The 22,503-nt window shown below is 37.6% G+C and overlaps 1 protein-coding gene and 1 non-coding gene across 6 annotated transcripts in view; one reads left to right on the top strand and one right to left on the bottom strand.

Moving 5' to 3' along the window:
- Positions 1-19,857, top strand: part of NSRP1 (nuclear speckle splicing regulatory protein 1) — a 50,669-nt gene extending 30,812 nt beyond the window's left edge. For 3 of the 5 annotated variants that reach the window (XM_027567961.2, XM_027567960.2, XM_027567958.2), the window contains exons 3-7: positions 8,176-8,232; positions 13,183-13,311; positions 14,540-14,747; positions 15,918-16,026; positions 17,777-19,856. In XM_027567961.2, the coding sequence (XP_027423762.1) occupies positions 8,224-8,232; positions 13,183-13,311; positions 14,540-14,747; positions 15,918-16,026; positions 17,777-18,824 (1,503 nt within the window). In that variant the 5' untranslated portion in view covers positions 8,176-8,223 and the 3' untranslated portion in view covers positions 18,825-19,856. Of the gene's footprint in view, positions 1-2,909; positions 3,116-8,175; positions 8,233-13,182; positions 13,312-14,539; positions 14,748-15,917; positions 16,027-17,776 lie in introns of all 5 variants that reach the window. The other 2 variants (XM_027567959.2, XM_027567957.2) reach the window with 2 other exon arrangements.
- LOC113908353 lies at positions 1,405-1,499 on the bottom strand. Its single transcript, XR_003515430.1, has one exon. It is a non-coding gene; the product is annotated as a small nucleolar RNA SNORD116 (small nucleolar RNA).
- Positions 19,858-22,503: the final 2,646 nt, after the last annotated feature.

Genomic DNA, 22,503 nt, shown 5'->3' with positions numbered 1-22,503 from the left:
TGAGACCATTTAGAAAATACAGAAAAGCGGCGCCTGGGTGGGTCAGATGGTTGAGTGTCTGCCTTCGGCTCAGGTCGTGATCTCAGGGTTCTGGGATTGAGCCCCGTGTCGAGCTCCCTGCTCAGTGGGGAGTCTGCTTCTTCCTCTCCTGCTGCTGCTCCTCCTGCCTGTGCTCTCTTGCTCTGTCAAATAAATAAATAAAATCTTTAAAAAAACCCAAAATACAGTTTCTTCCTTCTGGTACAGGGAAGGCACCTTTCACATGGGAATTTTCAAGTTTCTTCGGTTCAAAATAATCAGTATTTGCCAAAGGAGTATATTTTGGGGTGGCCATGTCCTGAACTCCTTCAATACATATGTAGCAAAACTAACAAAAAAGCAAGGAGACTATATAAAAATTTAGGATGGAAAGGGTGGGAGATGAGATTTAGGGAAGGATATACAGTGACTTCATCTTTACTGATAATGTTCCATTTCTTAGGCTGAGTAATGAATTCACAGGTACTACGTTACTTTTTGTACCCTTTTTGTACATTATTTTTCATAATAATTTTTAAAGGTAGTGGTAATGTCACGTATAGGGAAAGTTGACAGGGTGTAGGAGGTTTACAAAGAGAGGAGGCCTGAATATAGTTGGTAGAGAAAAAAGACTTGATTAGTAAAAAGAGGAGGTTTGGTAGATACAGTTAGGACCCAATTACAATTGGAAGCTAAGAAATAATATTTTCCAGGAGTGCTTAGCTGCGTTACTATAGACAGAGGTGGTTACATGGATTCAGGACTCGTATTTATCAAATAGGTGCAAAAGATGGGCAATGGGAGTTTAATTATTGGCAAGAGTAGTGGAGATTCACTACTGTAAAGATTCTAATAAAAAATAGAAAAATCAAGGGATTAGTGACATCCATAAGAACAAAGAAAAGATAAAGTGGAAATAAATGAGCAAGAGCTATGTATTTTATTGAAATCTGAAACATTGGGGCGCCTGGGTGGCTCAGTCATTAAGCGTCTGCCTTGGGCTCAGGTCATGATCCCAGGGTCCTGGGATCGAGCCCCGTATCGGGCTTCCTGCTCAGTGGGGAGCCTGCTTCTCCCTCTCCCACTCCCCCTGCTTGTGTTCCCTCTCTTACTGTGTCTCTCTCTGTCAAATAATAAAATCTTATAAAAAAAAATCTGAAACATTGTAAATTACACTGTTATTTTATGCATCATTAAGAAAACACTACCAATTAAACTATGATAGTCTTATGAGTTAGAATTCTAATTATATATTTACTATACAATATTGGAAGTTCTTTTAGTCTTAATAAGATGTAAATTTTTACCTTTGGTTACTCTTATATTAAAAAGCAGAATATGAATAAAAATAATTAGTTAAGGGATCCCTAAAACTTTTTCAAATCCAGTTTTTTGTTACTGTTTTTTCTTAATCATAGGAAGTTCTCACTGATTTGTTCAGGTTTTCCAAGGAATGCATATGAGGGAGTCATCATCAGTCTTTTGGACTTTCTTCTTCACTCAGACTCACTGATAACTATGTTTTTCCAAATTTATCATTCTTTCTGACATCGAGCTTATTGGTCGTAAGGAGGGTGTTTGGAGGTAGTGAACTAGGCATATTAAGTAGTAATCCCAAGTGGGAGTCCAAAGTAAATTATCTCTACATAATTGCATAATTTTAAGAAATGCTATGTCACCAACACTTGATGATATTCATTCTGCAGGTTTTGGTGCTGGTGCTGTTTTAGTATTTACACACGTGCAGGTAGAACCAACTATTAAGAATACCTCTTGGTCAACAGCAGTTAGATGATGCCTGCTGATTATAAAGTGTGTCCTGATTTCATCAATATAAGGATGTGAAATAATGTACATCTTCTATACAGTGAAATTTGGTAGAAAAGTAGTGGTTGTTGTTGGGTTGGTTGTCCAGATTTACAGTTTCAGAGCTGGGGCAGTCGCAGATAATGACAAGAGTGACAATGATAGGGGTGGCTATGTGGAGAGGAAACCGTCATAACTGGACCTGAAGAAAACAAGGTCAGGTCAGTGTGTTGTATGGATTTTCTGTGATGGCATGATATAAAGCAGGAAAACTGAGATCAAGGTGTCAGAGATAGAGAAATAAAGAATTCATAAATTGAGAGTAAAAAAGGATAAAGGTAATAGTCATATGGCATGACTTCAAAGGAGTAGGGGTTTTACTTTCACCCTGTATGACACTAGAATCAGGAGGAGACACAATGTCTTCTAATGTGAAGTACGTAAGCCATGAGCAGCCTCAGAAGAAAGGGTATCTTTAGGGAAGAGCCAGTTTCAGTCAAGGAAATAAAGGCTTATGACAGAGGATGAGAATGCAGGGATTATAGAGGACTTCATGGGAAGGTTTTAATCAAGGTAAGACACAAGAAGCAATGTGGCCATAATATGAGAGGGGATGATTATTAGCAGGGGGGCTTACTTCTTGAGTAGTGAACATGGACTAACATAGGTATAGCATTAAAGTTTGCCCATACCATTAAATATTGTTGAAAACAGATTTTTTTTTTTAAGATTTTATTTATTTATTTGAGAAAGAGCGACAGCACAGAGGGGGAGTGAGAGAGAGAAGCAGGCTCCCCACTGGACAGGGAGCCCAGTGTGGGGCTTGATCCCAGGATCCTGGGATCATGACCTGAGCCAAAGGCAGATGCTTAACTGACTGAGCCACCCAGGCGCCCCGAAAACAAATTTTTAAATGGCTGCAGAACTTTGTGTTGAAGGGTATACAGCTTACTTAGCTGATATGATGTTGAAAGTTAGATTGGTTCAAGTTTTTCACTAATGTGAATGGATATTCCATTATATAATACAGTGAAATATAATAGCACCTAAATCTTTATGTATATCTTTTTTTTATATCCATATAGTGAACTCCTGAAAGTGGCATTACTGGTTCAAAAGAAATGGATATTTTTTCAGGCTTTTAATGCATTTTGCCAAACTGGAACCATTTCACACGTTCACAGTGTAGGAGTGTATATTTACTCATTACTTTGCCATTATTGGAAGATACAACTTCAAAAATCTGAATTTGATGATAAAAGTATTTTCCTTTTCATCTCCTTAGTTACTGGTAAGATGGAACATTTTTTCATATAGTTAATGGTCGTTTATATTTTCTCTTTTCTAAATTTTCTGTTGATAGCCATGTCCATTTTTTCTTTCTGAGTATATATAATAAAAATTTTATGTATTTTTTGCAGCTCTTAAACAGGCTTTGTACTTAACAAAAGAAGCATGTGAATGTGGACAAACAAAGCTCAAATAGAGATTGCTAAGTTGTAGGACCTTTAGTAAATGATCTGTTGCTAAGTTAAAAAAATAATAATAAAGAACAGGATGTTTTCATTTCTAAGTTCTCAGAGCACTACTGAAAATTATAGCCATGAGCCATTTGAGGAAGGATTGATTCTTGAACTGTTTTTAGTGGATAGGTAAATGTCCTATTTCATGAAGAAGGCTATATGTGATTTTTTAAAATTTGTGACTTATTAGGGAAGAGGGATTGATTTCTGCAAAAAAAATATTCAGAACCCTTTTCTGAATTTTTATTTTTTCTTATTTTTTTTAATTTTGTAAAAAGTGTTTGTGACTGAAGAAAGGTAATTCAATAATATAAATTAATGTCCAGTATCTTACTTCTTTCCCAGTGTCATTAAACTGTATTCTCTGTATTGGTGAAGGGACTATAGTAATATATATAAAACTATTTCTCTTCTGGCAGTTATCAAAGCCCAGGAGTCAACCCATCTAAACATGTGTAGTGATGTAAGAAATGCACAATCATGTGGTTTCTTTTGCATTTATCTGAACTAATTGTGAAGGTTTTAAAAACCATTTCCCTTTTAATTAGATTGTATCTGTCAGACCGCATCCCAATGAAACATTAGATTGATTAAATAAATTTTTTTTTGTAGATTTTATTTATTTGGAAGAGTGTAGAGAGAGAGCAGAAGTGGGGGGAGGGGCAGAGGGTGATGAGAAGCAGGCTCTCCGCTGAGCAGGGAGCCCGATGCAGGGCTCGATCCCAGGACCCTGGGATCATGACCTGAGCCGGAGGCAGCTGCTTAACCAACTGAGCCACCCAGGCGCCCGATTAAATAATTTTTATTCTCTATACAGAACAAATGACCAGGGGAGGTAGTAAAGACTAAAAATAGCCAGTCACGGTGTTTTTCTTAATTCTGCAGTTTATGGTGCCTATACTTGATAACCGTGTGTGTGTGTGTGTGTGTAGAGGGTATTATTATATATTATTAGTATCTATAAAATGGACCTGGCATTTTATCTTTTTTTTAATATTCATTTCTTATTTGGAAATTAAAAGAAACCTACCAACTCTTAGATTAGACATAAAAAATTAAGATGTTGATCAAATATGGCTCCTCTCCCACTTTTAGTGCTGTACACATAGTAGGCTCTCAGAACATGTTTGTTGAATCAAGTTGAAATATTTGCAAGGAACTACTTCAGGTTTTATAAAAGGTTATTTCCCTGATATTTTTGGTACAAAACCTATTTTGAAAGATTGGTGTGGTACAATAGCAGTTTTTGCACTTTTAGGACTGTTGGAATGTTTACATAAGAGCCAGTTTATTTATAACTTGAGTTATTTTTTCTTTAAGATAAAGGCCCAGGGTGCCTGGGTGGCTCAGTCAGTTAAGTGGCTGACTCTTGGTTTTCGCTCAGGTCATGATCTCAGGGTGGTGAGTTCAAGTTCCTTGTAGGGCTCCGCACTGGGTGTGGAGCCTACTTGAGATCTTCAGATTCTTTCTCTCCCTCTCCTCCCTTTGCCCTTCCCTGCTTACACAGAAGCTCGCTCTCTTGCACGTTAAAAAAAAAAAAGATAAAGGCCCTTACGGGGAATAATTTTTATCTTCCTATATTTAAAACTAATGCTAATTTGTGGTTTTATTAGAAGGTACTGTTAATGAATACTCTCTTCTATTCTGTGAACTAATTGGTCTTCAAACATAAAATTAGAATAATTGCATGCCTGCTGATTTTGAAACTAATCAATTAATGACTGTTTTGTATGGTTAGATCACTTACATTCATCCTTAATCATATTATTTAAAGCTATTTTTCCTTAGGCCATTTGTAGGCTAGAATATTTTGTGGCAAGAACTAAAGTGTTTTGTGATATCTGGGGCTTTAATTTACAATCCCAAGGTCACAGGCTGCAAGCAGTACCAACTGAGCCAGCCAGGCGCTCCTCCTTCCTTTTTATAGAAACCATAGATGGTCCCCAAACTAGAATACTTTGATTTAGGATTTTTCAGCTTTACAGTGGTGCAGAAGTGTTATGCATTCAGTAGAAATTGTACTTCAAATTTTGAATTCCAATCTTTTCGTGGGCTAGTGAAGTGCAGTACTCTTGTCATGGTGCAAGGCATTGGCGGTGAACCACAGCTCACTCGTAGTCAGCCGTGTGATCATGAGGGTGAACCACTTACAACTATTCTGTACCCATACAACCATTCTGTTACTCACTTGCAGTACAGTATTCAATAAATTACATTAGATATTCAGCACTATATTATAAAGTAGGCTTTGTGTTAGGTGGATTTGCCCAACTGTAGCTAATGTGAGTGTTCTGAACACCTTTAAGGTAGGTTGGGCTAAGCTATGATGTTGGGTAGGCTAGGTGTATTAAATACATTTCAACTTAAAATATTTTCAGTTTTTGGGGCGCCTGAGTGGCTCAGTCGTTAAGCGTCTGCCTTCAGCTCAGGTCATGATCCCGGGGTCCTGGGATCAAGCCCCGCATCCAGCTCCCTGCTCTGCGGGAAACCTGCTTCTCTCTCTCCCACTCCCTCTGCTTGTGTTCCCTCTTTCTCTGTGTCTCTCTCTGTCAAATAAATAAAATCTTTGGAAAAAAAAAACATTTTCAGTTTTTTAAAAGATTTTATTTATTTGAGACAGCAAGCACAAGAAGAGAGAGGAGCAGAGGGAGAGTGAGAAGCAGGCTCCCCACTGAGCAGGGAACCCGAGGCGGGGCTCCGTTCCAGGACCCTGGGATCATGACCTGAGCTGAAGGCAGACACTTAACCCACTAAGCCACCCAGGTGCCCAAATATTTTCAATTTGTTGGCATTTTGGTGAAAACGTTGTCATTGTCAGAGTTCTTCTAGTTAGAAAACTGAGAATCAAATGAGCTTCAAAAGGAGATAATCTTCCCTGACTTTTTCAGCTTAAGTTCAGAGCTACCTCTTTATCCACTGATGATGCTGTTAGAATTCCAGGGATACAAGTCTATGCATAGAATTTGTAAAATTACTGTACTCCCTCCATTATGTTATCACCCTGTAAGCAATAACTGATTTTTTCAAAGGGCAGACAGACATCATCCTTCAAAATGGCTATAAACATGGAAACAAAACCTCTTATGTCTCACAGTATATACACTGTACATTGGAAAGGCCCTTCCCTGTCTGCTTATTCTGTATTATATGAGTCTAAAAAGTACTAGCTTTATGTTTTACTTTTCTAAGTTCAGTAGTTTAGGTTGAAGCAACGAGTTTGAAAGTGACAGCCAGTGAACTGTGATTGACTGGAGGAGATAGAGGAAAAAAATAATAAAAGCAAGTAAAAGAAGTAAAAGTTTAGTATTTGGAGACTTACTCTTCTAGTCAGCCCTTAAGACATCACTAAGTCAATGATCAAGAAATACTTAATTTACACTGATTAGAAAAACTGAGACATTAAAAATAGATGGGAAAGAATTCATGAGCTATGGTTATTAGAATAGTTAATATTTTAATGTTTAAAATTGATATTCTAATGAGTAAAAATGTATCACATAATAACAGGGAAATTTGTATTAAACGAGTAATTAATGTAATATACAAGTCATACACTTAGCATAGCATCTGGCTCAATAAATGTTAGCTGCTGTTGTTTTTGGTATCAGTATCTTTTTCTCTAGTTGTAGTCAGTTTACTGTCACCTAAAATGTCCTTAGTTCTTTGCCTATCCACTTCTTTTAATTTATTAAGTATGTGTTCTATTACTTGTATGGCCTTTGTGAGTCTCCATGGTCATAGGGAACTAGAATTAGGTTTATTTTGTTCTCTTGGTTGCCATGGAAAACAAAGGAAGCACCAATTTACTGTATAGCTGAAAGCAGCAAATGTCAGTAGGCTAGAAAACTATAGTCCTAGGGCTGAGGATTATATTTTTCAATAAAAGATAAATTCATCTAAGGTAAAATTCACATAACATAAAATTTGCCCTTTTAAAGTTTACATTTCAGTGTTGGTTAGTATATTTACAAAACCTTAGGCTTTTAAGAGAAAACTTTTTTTAAGTAGTTTAATTATATATTTTTTCTTAGCTGTAAATGTTTACTTTGGCCCTTGTGGTTACTACTTCCTAAACACCTCTTGCCTTCTCTTAAATTCTTTTTGATTCAGGTCTAATGTCATATCTCTTTTAGGAAGGCTTTCTTGATTCTTTGCTCCTACAGCCCCCTTTTTTTTTAATCCCTTTATTATATAGCTTATCACATCTATATTACAATTATCTCAGTCTTCCCTTTCAGACCATTTATCTCTCAGGAATTGTTCTTATTTTCTCCACTATCTTCAGGAGCTAGAACAATGCCTTAGTACATATTTATTGAATGATTATAACCCCAGATAGTTCTGGCTGCTCCTAAGCCTTAGACATATATTAAGAACTTGATATACTATATTCAGTGGTGAATATTTTTTTTTTAAATGTGCTTTTGTTGCTGGGAATCATACCATTAAATGTGTTGGAAGGGACCAGTGCTCCCCCACCTAATACATGCATGTTCACTCACATTCACATGTGCACACAAAATAATTGAAATCGTAGAGATTGCGTTGCCTTAATGGTGAAGTTGGGAATAAAAAGCCATGTTACCAAATTTTTTTCATATACCATTCTATTTTCTCTTACACCCTACAGCCTACGCTTTTGATTTACAATAAAATTCATTTGTTTCCTAAGGTTTTGGTAAAAGACCTTGAAAATGTTTATTTAATTATATTTTTTCATAATACTTTTCTGGTTTTTAGTATAAGTAAGGAACTAGTTGCCAACCAGAATACTGGAAAAGAAATTTTAAATTGGCTTAAACAGTGACAACATTTTTATGTTTTATAGACCTCCGTGAGTGAAAGCCTTCAGAGGGAAGCTGCTAAGAAGCAAGCAATGAAACAGGTAAGGTGGTTGAGTGAATTAAATGTATTTGGTGAAACAAGTATTTCAGTATCAATTTTGGTATCTAGGTCCTGAGAGCAGAGTAGTTGTGTATAAAGAAATAATTTTATCTAACCCTTCTTTTCTGAAAATGTTTAAGATGTTTCTTGATTTATATATATTTCAGGTTTTTGTGATAAATTTTCATGGAAAAAGCACAATGAAGAATTAACTCTTCATTGCTGTGTTGTAGATTAAACCCATTTCTGCGTTTAGATGACTCAGGAGTCTTATGGTGGATTATATGCTTTAATAATTCTTACTAGTGAGCCTACTTGCTTAAAAAAAGTCTCTTCACACCAAAGTGGTTTCATAATTTTATAATTATTTGAAATTCGGCTACTGAGAATGGGGAACATCTGATCATTTTCAATAGATTTGCCTTGCACCTTATATAGTGCTCTGTCATATTTCCAAGCACTTTTTTATACATATATTATTTTTAAAATTCTCAAAAACCTGCCCATGGTCTGTTAAATCTGAAACTTCAAAAGGATAAATTACCCCTCATGATCACACAGCTAATTGCAGAACCAGGCGTGAAGGTTTACTAATTTTTCTACTGTACCATTGTATCTTAGATTTAGCTGCTGCAGAACATAATGAAGTTAAACAATGGCATAATACCTTTCTTTTTAATTTTAATTTTTTCCTCTCCACATTTTCTTTAACCTTTGGCATGTTTCTCTCTTGTCTACCTGGAATCCTGCGTAAGGATACATTTGTTAAACACTTTCTAATGTGCCAGATATTAGGGCAACCACTTTTTTTTTTTTAATGAAGCTGATACTATTTATATAAAGCTGATAACAACAGCACATCATGGAATATATTACTGAGAGCCATATACATATGTGGGGGAAAAGGAAGAGAAAATAAGCATTAAATTTAGAATATTGTTTACGTCTGTGTGGTAGGCAAAGGGAATCATGGAGGAACACATAGATAACTTTGAAGATACTTGTAATATTCTAGTTCATAAGCTGGGTAACATATTCTTGAGTGTGAGTTCTGTTTTATTGCATGGGTGTGTGTGTATGCTACTTTTTCTGTTTGAAACGCTACATAAAAATAACTTTTATTTTTAATTTTTTTTTTTTTAAGATTTTATTTTTCAACAGAGAGAGAAACAGCAAGAGAGGAAACACAAGCGGGGGGCATGGGAGAGGGAGAAGCAGGCTTCCCGCCGAGCAGGGAGCCCAGTGGGGAGCTCGATCTCAGGACCCTGGGATCTTGACCTGAGCTGAAGTCCTACGCATAATGACTGAGTCACCCAGGCGCCCTTTAAATACTTTTTTTATTTAAATTCAGTTAATTAACATTACTGGTTTCTGAGGTAGAGGTCAGTGATTCATCAGTCTTAGAGAATACCCAGATGGCAACCACTTTTTTTGTTGTTGTTAAAGATTTTATGTACTTATTTGACAGAGAGAGCAGGAGCAAGGGGAGCGACAGAGGCAGAGGGAGAAGCAGGCTCTGCTGAACAGCCCGATGCGGGGCTCAATCCCAGGACCCTGGGATCATGAGCTGAAGGCAGACGCTCAATGACTGAGCCACCCAGGCGCCCCTTCTTACCTACTTTTTAAAGCATAAATCCCAAATCTAATTTTATTTTTTTTAAAGATTTTATTTATTTAAGAGAGAGAGCATGAGAGGGGGGAGTGTCAGAGGGAGAAGCAGACTCCCCGCTGAGCAGGGAGCCCGATGTGGGACTCGATCCCGGGACTCCAGGACCATGACCTGAGCCGAAGGCAGTCGCTCAACCAACTGAGCCACCCAGGCGCCCCAAATCTAATTTTATTCTTAATCCTAGCTGTCCAAAACCACTTTTCCTATTAGACATTTTCTTACAGTTTGCTTGCAAGTTAGGAGTGCTCCTGTAGCTATTGTACCTTTAGCTGCCTGCTGCCCCTTTGATCTCTCATCTATACTTCCTGCTTTTCACTTTATTCCCCACCCACTTGGATGATTTAGCTCTTGTCTTCTGCTTTAATCCCAAACTAACTTTTATGATGAAGAATACTAACTTGACTGCATTTACTAAATCTAAGATACAATACTCTTAGAAATGGGGTATTTTATTTTATTTTTTTAAGGTATTATTTTTTTATTTAAATTCAGTTAATTAACATAGTGTATTATTAGTTTCAGAGGTAGAATTCAGTGATTCATCAGTTGCATATAACATCCAGTGCTCATTACATCATATGCCCTCCTTAGTGCCTGACACCCTGTTACCCCATCCCCCCCACTCCCGGCTCCAGCAACCCCCAGATTGTTTCCTATGACTAAGAGTCTCTTATAGTTTGTCTTCCTCTGCGATTTCATCTTGTTTTATTTTTCCCTCTCCCTATGCTTCTGTTTGGTTTCTTAAATTCCACGTATTTTTTTTTTTAAGATTTTATCAGTTGAGAGAGAGAGAGCACGAGCAGAAGGAGAGGGAGAAGCAGACTCCCAGCTGAGCAGGGAGCCCAACTCGGGGCTCCATCCCAGTACCCTGGGATCATGACCTGGGCTGAAGGCAGATGCTTAACCGACTGAGCCACCCAGGTGCCCCTTAAATTCCACATATGAGTGAAATCATATGATAATTGTCTTTCTCTGATTGACTTATTTCACTTAGCATAATATATTCTAATTCCATCCATGTCATTGCAAATGGCAAGATTTCTTTTTTTCTTTTTGATGGCTGAGTAGTATTCCATTTTGTATATATACCACATCTTTATCCATTCATCTGTCGATGGACATCTTGGCTCTTTCCATAGTTTGGCTATTATATAATGCTATAAACATTGGGGTGCAGGTGCCCCTTCGGATCACTACATTTGTATCTTTGGGGGAAATACCTAGTAGTGCAGTTGCTGGGTCGTAGGGTAGCTCTGTTTTTAACTTTTTGAGGAATGCCTGTGTTTTCCAGAGTGGCTGTACCAGCTTGCATTCCCACCAACAGTGTAAGAGGGTTCCCCTTTCTCCACATCCTCACCAACATCTGTCGTTCCCTGACTTGTTAATTTTAGCCATTCTGATCAGTGTGAGGTGGTGTCTCATTGTGGTTTTGATTTGGATTTCCCTGATGCTGAGTGACCTTGAGCATTTTTTCATGTGTCTGTTGGCCATTTATATGTCTTCTTTGGAGAAATGTTTGTTCATGTCTTCATCCCATTTCTTGATTGGATTATTTGTTCTTTGGGTGTTGAGTCTGATAAGTTCTTTATAGATTTTGGATACTAGCCCTTTATCTGATATGTCATTTGCAAATATCTTCTCCCACTCTGTAGGTTGCCTTTTGGTTTTGTTGATTGTTCCCTTTGCTGTGCAGAAGCTTTTTATCTTGAAGAAGTCCCAATAGTTCCTTTTTGCCCTTGCTTCCCTTGCCTTTGGAGACGTGTCTAGCAAGAAGTTGCTGCAACCGAGGTCAAAGAGGTTGCTGCCTGTGTTCTCCTCAAGGACTTTGATTGATTCCTGTCTCACATTTAGGTCTTTCATCTGTTTTGTGTCTATTTTTGTGTGTGGTGTAAGGAAATGGTCCGGTTTCATTCTCCTGCATGTGGCTGTCCAATTTTCCCAACACCATTTGTTGAAGACACTGTCTTTTTTCCATTGTATATTCTTTCCTGGTTTGTTGAAGATTAGTTGACCATAGAGTTGAGGGTTGAGGGTCCGTTTCTGGGTTCTCTGTTGTGTTCCGTTGATCTATGTGTCTGTTTTTGTGCCAGTACCATACTGTCTTGGTGATTACAGCTTTATAATAGAGCTTGAAGTCCAGAATTGTGATGCCACCAGCTGTGGTTTTCTTTTTCAACATTCTTTTGATTATTATACAGGGTGGTCTTTTCTGGTTCCATACAGATTTTAGGATTGTGTGTTCCAATTCTGTGAAAAATTCTGGTTGTTATTTTGATAGGGATTGCATTGAATGTATAGTTGCTCTAGGTAGCATAGACATTTTAACAATATTTGTTCTTCCACTCCATGAGCATGGAACGTTTTTCCATTTCTTTGTGTCCTCAGTATCTTTTATGAGTGTTCTAGAGTTTTCTGATTACAGATCCTTTGCCTCTTTGGTTAGGTTTATTCCTAGGTATCTTACAGTTTTTGCTGCACTTGTAAATGGGATCAGTTCCTTAACTTCTCTTTCTTCTGTCTCATTTTTAGTGTATAGAAATGCAACTGATTTCTTTGCATTGATTTTATATCCTGCCACTTTGATGAATTCCAATGAGTTCTAGCAATTTTCAGGTGGGGTCTTTTCCATATAGAGCATCATGTTGTCTGTGAAGAGTGAGAGTGTGACTTCCTTCTTTGCCCATTCAAATTCCTTTTAAGAAATAGGGTATTTTAATAGAGAACACTTTTTTTTCTTTCTGTTCTTTTATCTGTTCTTCAAGTGCACAGAACTGATGAAGGCAACATTATCTTACTACCTATTTCATTGGAAAAGCTGTTAAATGTCATCATTAGGTGTAATATTTGTAGTAGGTCTTTGGTAGATATCTGTTGTCAAGCTCAGTTCAGAAGTTCTTCTCTGATCTTGTTTTGAGGTGTTTTGTTTATTTTTAAAAATCCTATATGAAAAAAAATCATATATGAATGAACTATATAAAGTAGATAATACAACAACTTGGAAGGTAGATGCAGTTATTACCCTAATTTTTTTAGATGAAAACTGAGGCACAAAAAGATGACACAAACTTGCCCCAAGTAGCTAATAAGTTATAGAGCCAGGATTCAAACCCAGGCAGCCTGGCTCCAGACCAATGTTTATATTTTCAGTCTAAAATGTGATTGATAGAATTTTTGTAACATATATCTGATTCATGATCCTCTCTCAAAAAAGTTAACCAAGACTTTTTATGGTATGTTTTAGCTGGTTCATATTTTTTAGACATGTTTGTTTGTTTATTTTAGACCAAACTAGAAATCCAGAAGGCCCTTGCAGAAGATTCCACTGTATATGAATATGACAGTATTTATGATGAAATGCAGAAAAAAAAGGAGGAAAATAATCCCAAATTGCTTTTGGGAAAAGACCGAAAGGTTTGTAGCTGAAAATACAAATTTCTTTGACCTCAACCTGTATTTTAAAGATTTGTTTATTTATTTTAGAGAGAGTGAGAGCATGCATGTGCAAGTGGGGGGTGGGAGAGGGTAGAGGGAGAGAATCTCAAGCAGACTCCCCCCTGAGTGTGAAGCCTGACACGGGGCTTGATCTCACTACCCTGAGATCGTGACCCAAGCCAAAATCAAGAGTTGGACGCTTAGCTGACTGAGCCACCCAGGTACCCCTTGACCTGCATTTTATATCTTAATCTTATTTAGCATGAGGAATGATCTGAGAAAAAGCTTTTTTATAAGGGTATTTGAAGTGTGAAGAGCCCCTAGTTTCAGATAATACAGTTTTGATTTAGAACCCACAAAGCCCTGCATTTAGTATCCTAGTAGGAGTGAGTAAATTATCTGACAATAAAAACAATAAGTTTTGATTTTTTGTTTTACCACCTTCACAAATAAATTTTTGAAATTTTTTTCTTAGAAAGTCTTTGTATTTAGAAACTCCTCTTCCTGTTCATATTTTTATGTTTTATCATCCTCTCATTTCTTTATTGCTTTCAAGCTGGTAACTGAATCATCTGCACATAGGATCATATTTTTAGTTTGAAAAAATAATTGAGAGTGGGGTCTTGATATAAAATTCACATTTTATATCATTCTTTTTCTTTTACAAGCACAGACTGATTTTTAAAGATTTTTACATTTTATAGTATGTACAAGTAGGGTAGTGGTGTAAAATTACAGCTATTTTTTTTTAAATAGACTCCATGTGGAGCCCATTGTGGGGCTTGAACTCATGACCCCAAGTTCAAGACCTGAGCTGAGATTGAGTTGGACACTTAACCAACTGAGCCACTCGGGAGCCCCCGTCTATTCTTTTAAATAACCATATTTCAACTAATGTGAAAAACTAGTAAGAACCTTTCTGATTCACTTATCTGTTGAAGTATTGAGATAATACCTGTAAAAAGGATGAAAGCACAGTGGAAAAATTACTTAGTTTGAAATTTAAAAAAAAATAAGTCTTTACACTTAGATTTTTATTGAAAAGAATTTTAGTTTCAGTCTTGCTAGTTAAATTTATATTTAATTTTGAGATGATGACAGTCCCACCTATTTGGACTAGCCATTTTTATCTTAATAAATTCATGATAAAAACAATATTCTTAACTCTTATCCTTGATTCTTCCCTAAATCTTATTTTTTCCTCTAGCCGAAGTATATTCACAACCTACTAAAAGCAGTTGAGATCAGAAAAAAGGAACAGGAAAAGAGAATGGAAAAAAAAATACAGAGAGAAAGAGAAATGGAGAAGGGAGAATTTGATGATAAGGAGGCATTTGTGACATCTGCCTATAAGAAAAAACTGCAAGAGAGAGCTGAAGAGGAAGAAAGAGAAAAGAGGGCTGCTGCACTCGAAGGTGAACTGGAAAAGGGAGGAGGGGAGAAGGAAACAGAAGCAGCAAAATTCTGCCCTATGGTTTCACCATTTGCTCTGTCCCTGAACTTCTAGATTATAATATTGTGGTCCTCATTTGTATATATGAACTCGTGGTGTAAATATGATATTCTGTGATAGTATAAAACGGAGAAAAGACAATGAATAAAAACATAGCTGTAGTTTTATTTATTTTTTAAAGATTTTATTTATTTATTTGACAGAGACACAGCAAGAGAGGGAACACAAGCCGGGGGAGTGGGAGAGGGAGAAGCAGGGAGCCCAATGTAGGGCTGGATCCCAGGACCCTGGGATCATGACCTGAGCCGAAGGTAGACGCTTAACAACTGAGCCACCCAGGTGCCCCATAGCTGTACTTTTAGTAACTATTACTTCTACTGGACTTTTCACATCTCTCATTTTGCTTCTTAAAACTATGGTCATTACAAGTCATTGCCTTAGAAAATAATTCCAAATGTAAAAAAACCTTTATTATAAGTCATAACACCACACAGTATTTGTCAGAAGCAATATAAACTAAGATTTAAATCCTACTTATATTTTCTGGGTTTAGAAAACTAGAGTAATACCACTCAAGGAACTGGGTGGGCCTTTAGAAAAAGAATAATGTTAATTCAAAAAAGAACAAAAATGTGCAGGAGCCAAAGAATGTCTTAGGGCTTTACTTCAGTACTTTCTATAATCAAGGTCATTTCTCAAGATCTAAGTACACTGTATACTTACAAGTAATTTGCAAATGCTCATCAATTTTAAATAGAAGGAAATCAAATCTATAATATTCTATCTAAGCATGTACTGTGTTTATATAGAATACCAGTTGGCAAATTTTCTGTGAAGGACCAGATAAGTAAATATTTTAGGCTTTGTGTACCATATGATCTCTGCTGGAGCTACTCAATTCTGCCTTTCTAGTGGAAAAGCAGCCTTAAACAATAAATGAACAAGGCTACATTCCAATAAAAATTTATTTACAAAAACAGTAGACCACATTTGGCATGCAGGCTATAGTTTGCCAACTAGATCTAAAGAGTAGTTTATACACTGTGTATGTTACATTCTCTATACCTCTAAAACTGAACTGTGTTGTGCCTTGTTGAATCTATTCCTCTCACTTTTGCTTGCCCTCTCTTAGCACGTTTGGACGTAACCAAGCAGAAAGATCTCAGTGGATTTTATAGACACCTATTAAATCAAGCAGTTGGTGAAGAGGAAGTACCTACATGCAGCTTTCGTGAAGCCAGGTGAGACGTGTCATATGGAATAGTAGAAGAAAGATTCCACTCACGATCTGTGGTTGTGGGATCATTTTAACCCTCTGAAAGATAAGAGGATTGTAGCACTGCATATTTTGTTGTCAGCCAAACCTGACCTAATTGAACTGCTAGGGATTTCTTAATTCAAAACCTACGGATTACATATATGTTCAAATAATATATAAGAGAAGTGGTTTATTTTCGTAACTAGAACATGGCCTCTATAAAACAGAAGATTCACATATCAAGGGCTAGAAATGCACTACCTGATGTGTAGCCACATTGCAAATACTCAGTTGCCACATTTGGCTAGTGGCTACCATAGTAGATGGCACATATATGAACATTACCATGTCTGTAGATACGTCCATTAGCACTGGCATAGAAAGTAAGGGTTGGAGGGGTTTTTTGATAAAATTATAAGGTATTGTAGGAATGGTGAAATGACTGTCATAAGTATATAGCTGAAGGTAGAAGAATTTGTCTTAAGCTTGTATCTGAGTAAATGGTTTTTTGGAACAGAAACATTCATATTAGAGGATCTTAAGTCTGTGTTGCTGGGAAAAGGAAAGAGTGGAATTAAGGCTAAAGAGACAGAATTAGATTTATATTCCACCTTCCCTCCCCCTGCCAAATGCTGGGTTTGATTACAAAATTGATGAAAATTATGAGTCTAAGAAAGTATATTTGAAGACAGATTTTTGAATGGAAAATTAGAATTTCTGTTAGAGTTTCATCTGGAATAGTTGTGAGGCCAGCCATGAAACTCCATAATGTCATTTAATAGTTGTACTTTTCTCAGAGTCTAATAGAATTCCAAAGTATTAGATAATCCTTTAGCCAAGACAGTTCTGCCAGCAGTTCCCAGAGAACCACAGTTGTTCTCTTAGTATGATTATTATGTGATCAGTAAGAATGAACATGTGGCTAATGTAAATAAATTAGCCACACTTATCAGTTGGGAAAATGTAGGTGATGTAAACAATTTTTAGTGTTATTGATTGTAATCAGATGGATTCATGTATTCCTATTTTGTTGTGATAGGTGCCGGGGGTAATACCAGGATGCTCGTGACTTTTTAATCATAAGAGATTATTTAGTGATATTTAGAATTAGATTTTGCTGTGAAAATATCTCAGCTATTTCCAGGACTATTCTTGAATTTTTTAAAAAGAAAGGAATATGAATCTAACAAAGAGCTGCAACTTGAACTTCATGTTGTGAAAATAGTACTTAGATCCAGAATATATCTTACTTTTCCCAATTTTTCTTTGTCATGCTTAACAAAAATGAAGACCTTACACAGACTTATGCCTAAAGATTCTAGTGGTCCAAAACAGAAAGGCTAATTTTCTCTATTTCCCTTCTACCTTTTTCTGGAAATATTCTGAATGGTTAGAAAATACTAGTTTGGGGGCACCTGGGTGGCTCAGTGGGTTAAGCAACTCCCTTTGGCTCAGGTCGTGATCTCAGGGTCCTGGGATCGAGTCCCGCTTCGGGCTCCCTGCTCATCAGGGAGCGTGCTCCCTCTGACCCTCTCCCCTGTCATGCTGTTTCTCTCTCTCAAAAAAGAAAAAGAAAAAAACTAGTTTGCAAATGTTTACAAGGTAAATAGACAGCACCTTTTTGCATTTAGTAGTTGTATTGGTTTAAGTATTGAGAAAAATTATTTGAATACTTCATGTGCTTATTACTACAGTGATAATGTGGCATTTTGTGTTACATTATTTGTTTTAAGGTCTGGGATAAAGGAAGAGAAATCAAGGGGTTATTCTGATGAAGTAAGTTCAGAGAACAGAATACCACGTGAGAAATGCAGTCTCCAAACTGTTGTGCAAGCAGAGGAAAACCCAGATGCAGACAGTGACTTTTATGCTCATAGTGAGGATGATGAAATGGAAGAAAATAATAAAGTGAACTGCAGAAGGAAAAAGGTCACAGAGACCTCCGAGAGTGACTCCAAGCATCAGAGAAATCAAGCGCACTCACGGTCTTCTAGTGAAGAAAGAGAGCATGGTACTAAATGCCACACAAAAAGGTCCAAGTCAGGAGTTCAGGAGAAAAGGGAAGATCAGCACCAAGAGAGACAATCCAAGGATCATGAGAACTATTACACTGACCATGGTTCCCGAAAAGAAAGGAAGGATTCTCAGAGGCACAGAGAGGTCAGTCACAGAGCTTCTCACTGGAAGAGGCATGAACACGAAGATAAACTGAGGGGAAGAGACCAAAGAGAAAGAAATGACAGAGATTGGAAAAGGGAGAAATACTCCCCAAGAGAACAAGAAAGAGATAGACCACAGAATGATCATGACCGACACAGTGAGAAAGGAGGAGAGAAGGAAGAGAAAAGCAAAGAAAAGGAAGAGCGTATGAAAGCAAGGAAAGAAAGAAATGAAAACGGTGGTAAGTACAGAGATCGAGAACGAGAAATAAGTGTTCAGTCTTCGGAAAGAAGCCGAGACAAAAAAGAAAGCAGCCCAAATTCTAGGGCAAAGGATAGGTTTCTTGACCGGGAAAGATCCAATAAAATGAGAAATATGGAAAAGGACAAAGAAAGAAACCCAGAAAAACCCTCCAGTTCTGAAACATCCCTGGGAGCAAAACACATACTCACAGAGGGAGGCCAAGAGATGGGCAGAGAACAAGAGAGACCACGTGAGGTGGGGAACAAGTTCGCAAAGCGAAGCAATGAAGAGACTGTAATGTCGGCTAGAGACAGGTACCTGGCCAGGCAAATGGCACGGGTTAATGCAAAGACATATATTGAGAAAGAAGACGATTGATAACTGCCCAAATAGAAAGACCTGTGGAAGCACAAAAGTTGTAACTCCTTGACCATGCTGTGTGAAGGCACAAAGGAGTGTGTTAACAGTGGTTGGTAGGGTATTTTTTAATATATTTTCAGAATTCATTTTTGGTTTAAGTAAAAAATAAGTCCTTTTTTCTTGAATGTTGAGTGAATTGATATGTATATTAACAATACCACATTCTTGGTTGTATTCAGGCAACTTAAAGAATGTTAAGTCCCTATAGTTACTTAATGAGGAAAATGGGCTCCACCGTAGCCATTAAAAAATAATTCAAACAACTCCCCTAATAATGTTGGTTTTGTTGCAGGGAGGTGTTAGGTTTATAAATACTGTATTCTAGATAAAAATATGGATTTGAGGGGCTCCTGGGTGGCTTAGTCATTAAGCGTCTGCCTTCGGCTCAGGTCATGATCCCAGGGTCGTGGGATCGAGCCCCTCATCGGGCTCCCTGCTCCTCGGGAAGCCTGCTTCTCTCTCTCCCACTCCCCCTGCTTGTGGTCCCTCTCCCACTGTCTCTCTCTGTCAAATAAATAAATAAAATCTTTAAAAAAAATTTTTTAAGTGGATTTGAACAATAGAGACTATTGTTATACCTCACATTCTGAAATTTGTGTTAATGTATAATGGATCATCTTGTGTAAGTAACTTTCTAGCTCACAGCACATTTGGCTTAAATGCAAATAAAAATAGTGATGTGTTTGTACATTTAATTCATGCTTATATTTTATTTTAAAAGTATGTCACTCATTTATGCCACAATTCCTCTTTTATTTTTTAATTTTAAAAATCACTTTAATTCTGATCCCCTGTCAAGTTAGTAAATTGGTTATGTTATTTCAGTCAGTTTTAGGTAAAGGTAAAAAGATGGAGACATTTAGTCAAAATGAAGTTAGCTAAAGATTCAGGTAGCCTATTTAAGAGCCTGTCTTATTTTATATACTTAAGAAACTTAACATTTGGGGGCACCTGCGTGGGTCAGTTGGTTAAATGTCTAACTTGATTTCAGCTCAGGTTGTGATCTCAGGGTCATGAGATTGAGCCCCCATGTCAGGCTCCTGTGCTGGGTGAGGAGCCTGCTTAAGATTCTCCCTCTCCTCGGGGCGCCTGGGTGGCTCAGTTGGTTGGGCGACTGCCTTTGGCTCAGGTCATGATCCTGGAGTCCCGGGATCGAGTCCCACATCGGGCTCCCTGCTCAGTGGGGAATCTGCTTCTCCCTCTGACCCTCTTTCCTCTCGTGCTCTCTATCTCTCATTCTCTCTCTCTCAAATAAATAAATAAAATCTTTAAAAAAAAAAATTCTCCTTCTCCTCTGCCCCTCCTCCTGCTCGCTTTCTCAGAAAAAAAAAAAGAATATTGACTTTTAGAAAAGACATAATATTAAGGATCAAATTTAGCATTCATAAATCATTTTATTATAGCTTTAAAGCCAAAAAGGAAAAGTACCAAGAAATCTAATGCCCATATCTCTTGACTAATACATTAAATATCAGTTGCATCCTAATAATTTAAAAAGATCAGTGATGGGGCACCTGGGTGGCTCAGTCAGTTAAACGTCTGCCTTCAGCTCAGGTCATGATCTCAGGGTCCTGGGATTGAGCTCCGTGTCAGGCTCCATGCTCAGCGGGGAATCTGCTTCTTTCTCTGCCTCTGTGTGTGCTCACTCAAGTAAATAAAATCTTTAAATATAAAATAGATTAGTGACAACTCAAAAAGCTCTGAATACATGTACACAGAAGGAGTCATATAATGTAACTGAAAAAGTTCAGGTGAGATGATGGAAGAAAATGAGTGACAGGCTAAAAATCTTCAACCTCTGTAGGGAATATGGTTCCTTTGTTGGAGTTGTTATAAGTAGAGCCATATATTAAATTTTTTTAAAGATTTTATTTATTTGACAGAGCACAAGCAGGGGGAGCAGCAGAGGGAGAGGGAGAAGCAGACTCCCCACTGAGCAAGGAGCCCGATGTGGGGCTCGATCCCAGGACTCTGGGATCATGACCTGAGCCGAAGGCAGATGCTCAACCTACTGAGCCACCCAGGCACCCCTAGAAAGATTAATTTAACTATAGTATGTAAGCTATTGTCAAGGAGGGAGAGACTGGAGTTAAATCTGATAAATTAGATTTCTTTCCCCCAGTAGTTCAGAGACTCACAAAGCAGCTTGGATGCTTTGGATAGGAAAAGCTATATATTACTTCTAACAAAATTTGACATAACTCAGGGACGAACTACAAATTAAGGGTTTTCTTCTGATCTCCAGATACATAGATGTTTTTGTCTCTTTGGCATTCATTTTACCCTTTTCTGAGAACAGTGCCTTGGTTTTCACTTGGGGAAGTACGCCTTCACTACTTAATCCAGTGGTTCAAATGGGGTTGGAGAGGCTCCAGGAAAGGTTTGTGACTTAAGCGAGACCAAGTCAGACTTAAATGTTTTCCACTACCATTGCCGACTTCAAAGGTGAGGTAAGTCCAGAGTTCTGTGGGAGAATGAGTGCCTCACTGCCTGACAGGCTAAAGCCCACACAAAAGAGCAGAAATGAGGGGAGAGAAGGACAAACACCTGATGGTTGCTTTCGATTTTCTGGCTCTAGTGGGTGCACATTTCTTTAAATTTTTTTTTAAAGATTTTATTTGTTTATATGCCAGAGAGAGAGAGTGACAGTTCAAGCAGGGGGAGTGGCAGGCAGAGGGAGAAGCAGGCTCCCCACCGAGCAAGGAGCCTGATGTGGGACTCAATCCCAGGACCCTGGAATCATGACTTGAGCCGAAGGCAGACACTTAACCGACTGAGGCACCCAGGCGTCCCTTCTTTAAATATTTTAAACCAATACTTTACCTGTTTTTTCTTAAGCAAGTTTCAATTGGATTTCTGCCACTGTAGCCAAAAAAGCTCTGTTTGATACAAGATTCTGCCTATGATAAGTGTATGCCAGAAGTTATTGGAACATTCTTAATAAACTTCTAAAAATTGTAGCATAACATGCATTTTTTTTTAAAAAGTGCATATAAAGTGTGTGGTTTAATTGGTTAACACGGAATGAACACATCCATTGCAAAAAGAGAAAGCTCTCCACACCCTTTCCTGGCCTCCTTATTACCCTTCCCCTTTTACTTTTTTTTAAAGATCTTATTTATTGGAGAGAAAGAGCATAAGCCAGGGAGGAGCGGAGGGAGGACAAGCAGACTCTGCACTGAGCATAGAGTCCGATGTGGGGCTCGATCCCATGACCCATGAGATCATGGCCTGAACCAAAACCAAGAGCCAGAAGCTTAACTGACCACCCAGGCACCCCCTCCCACTTTGACTTTTAACACCATAGATTAGTTTTTCTTGTTTTCCAGATTTTATAGTATTTACACATTCTACTGCGGTTGGACATTGAGTTATTTCCTGTTTGGGGTTATTATGAATACACTTCTAGGAGCATTCTGGTCCTTGTCAAAATTTTAGCATGTTACATGTATGTTTTGGTTGGGTATTTCCTAGGGATGGAATTGCTGACCCATAGGTTATGCATATTTGTAGCTTTATTAGGTGCTGTCAGTTATCCAAAATATACATCAATATTCTCATACATTGCTCCACGTTCTTGCTTACACTTGGTCATTGTTTACCTTTTGTCTTTTGAGTTTTGTCATTCTGTTGGGTG

Source organism: Zalophus californianus, chromosome 16 (genome assembly GCF_009762305.2).
Source record: "Zalophus californianus isolate mZalCal1 chromosome 16, mZalCal1.pri.v2, whole genome shotgun sequence".
Lineage (NCBI taxonomy): Eukaryota > Metazoa > Chordata > Mammalia > Carnivora > Otariidae > Zalophus > Zalophus californianus.
This window is presented reverse-complemented; position numbering and strand designations above follow the sequence as displayed.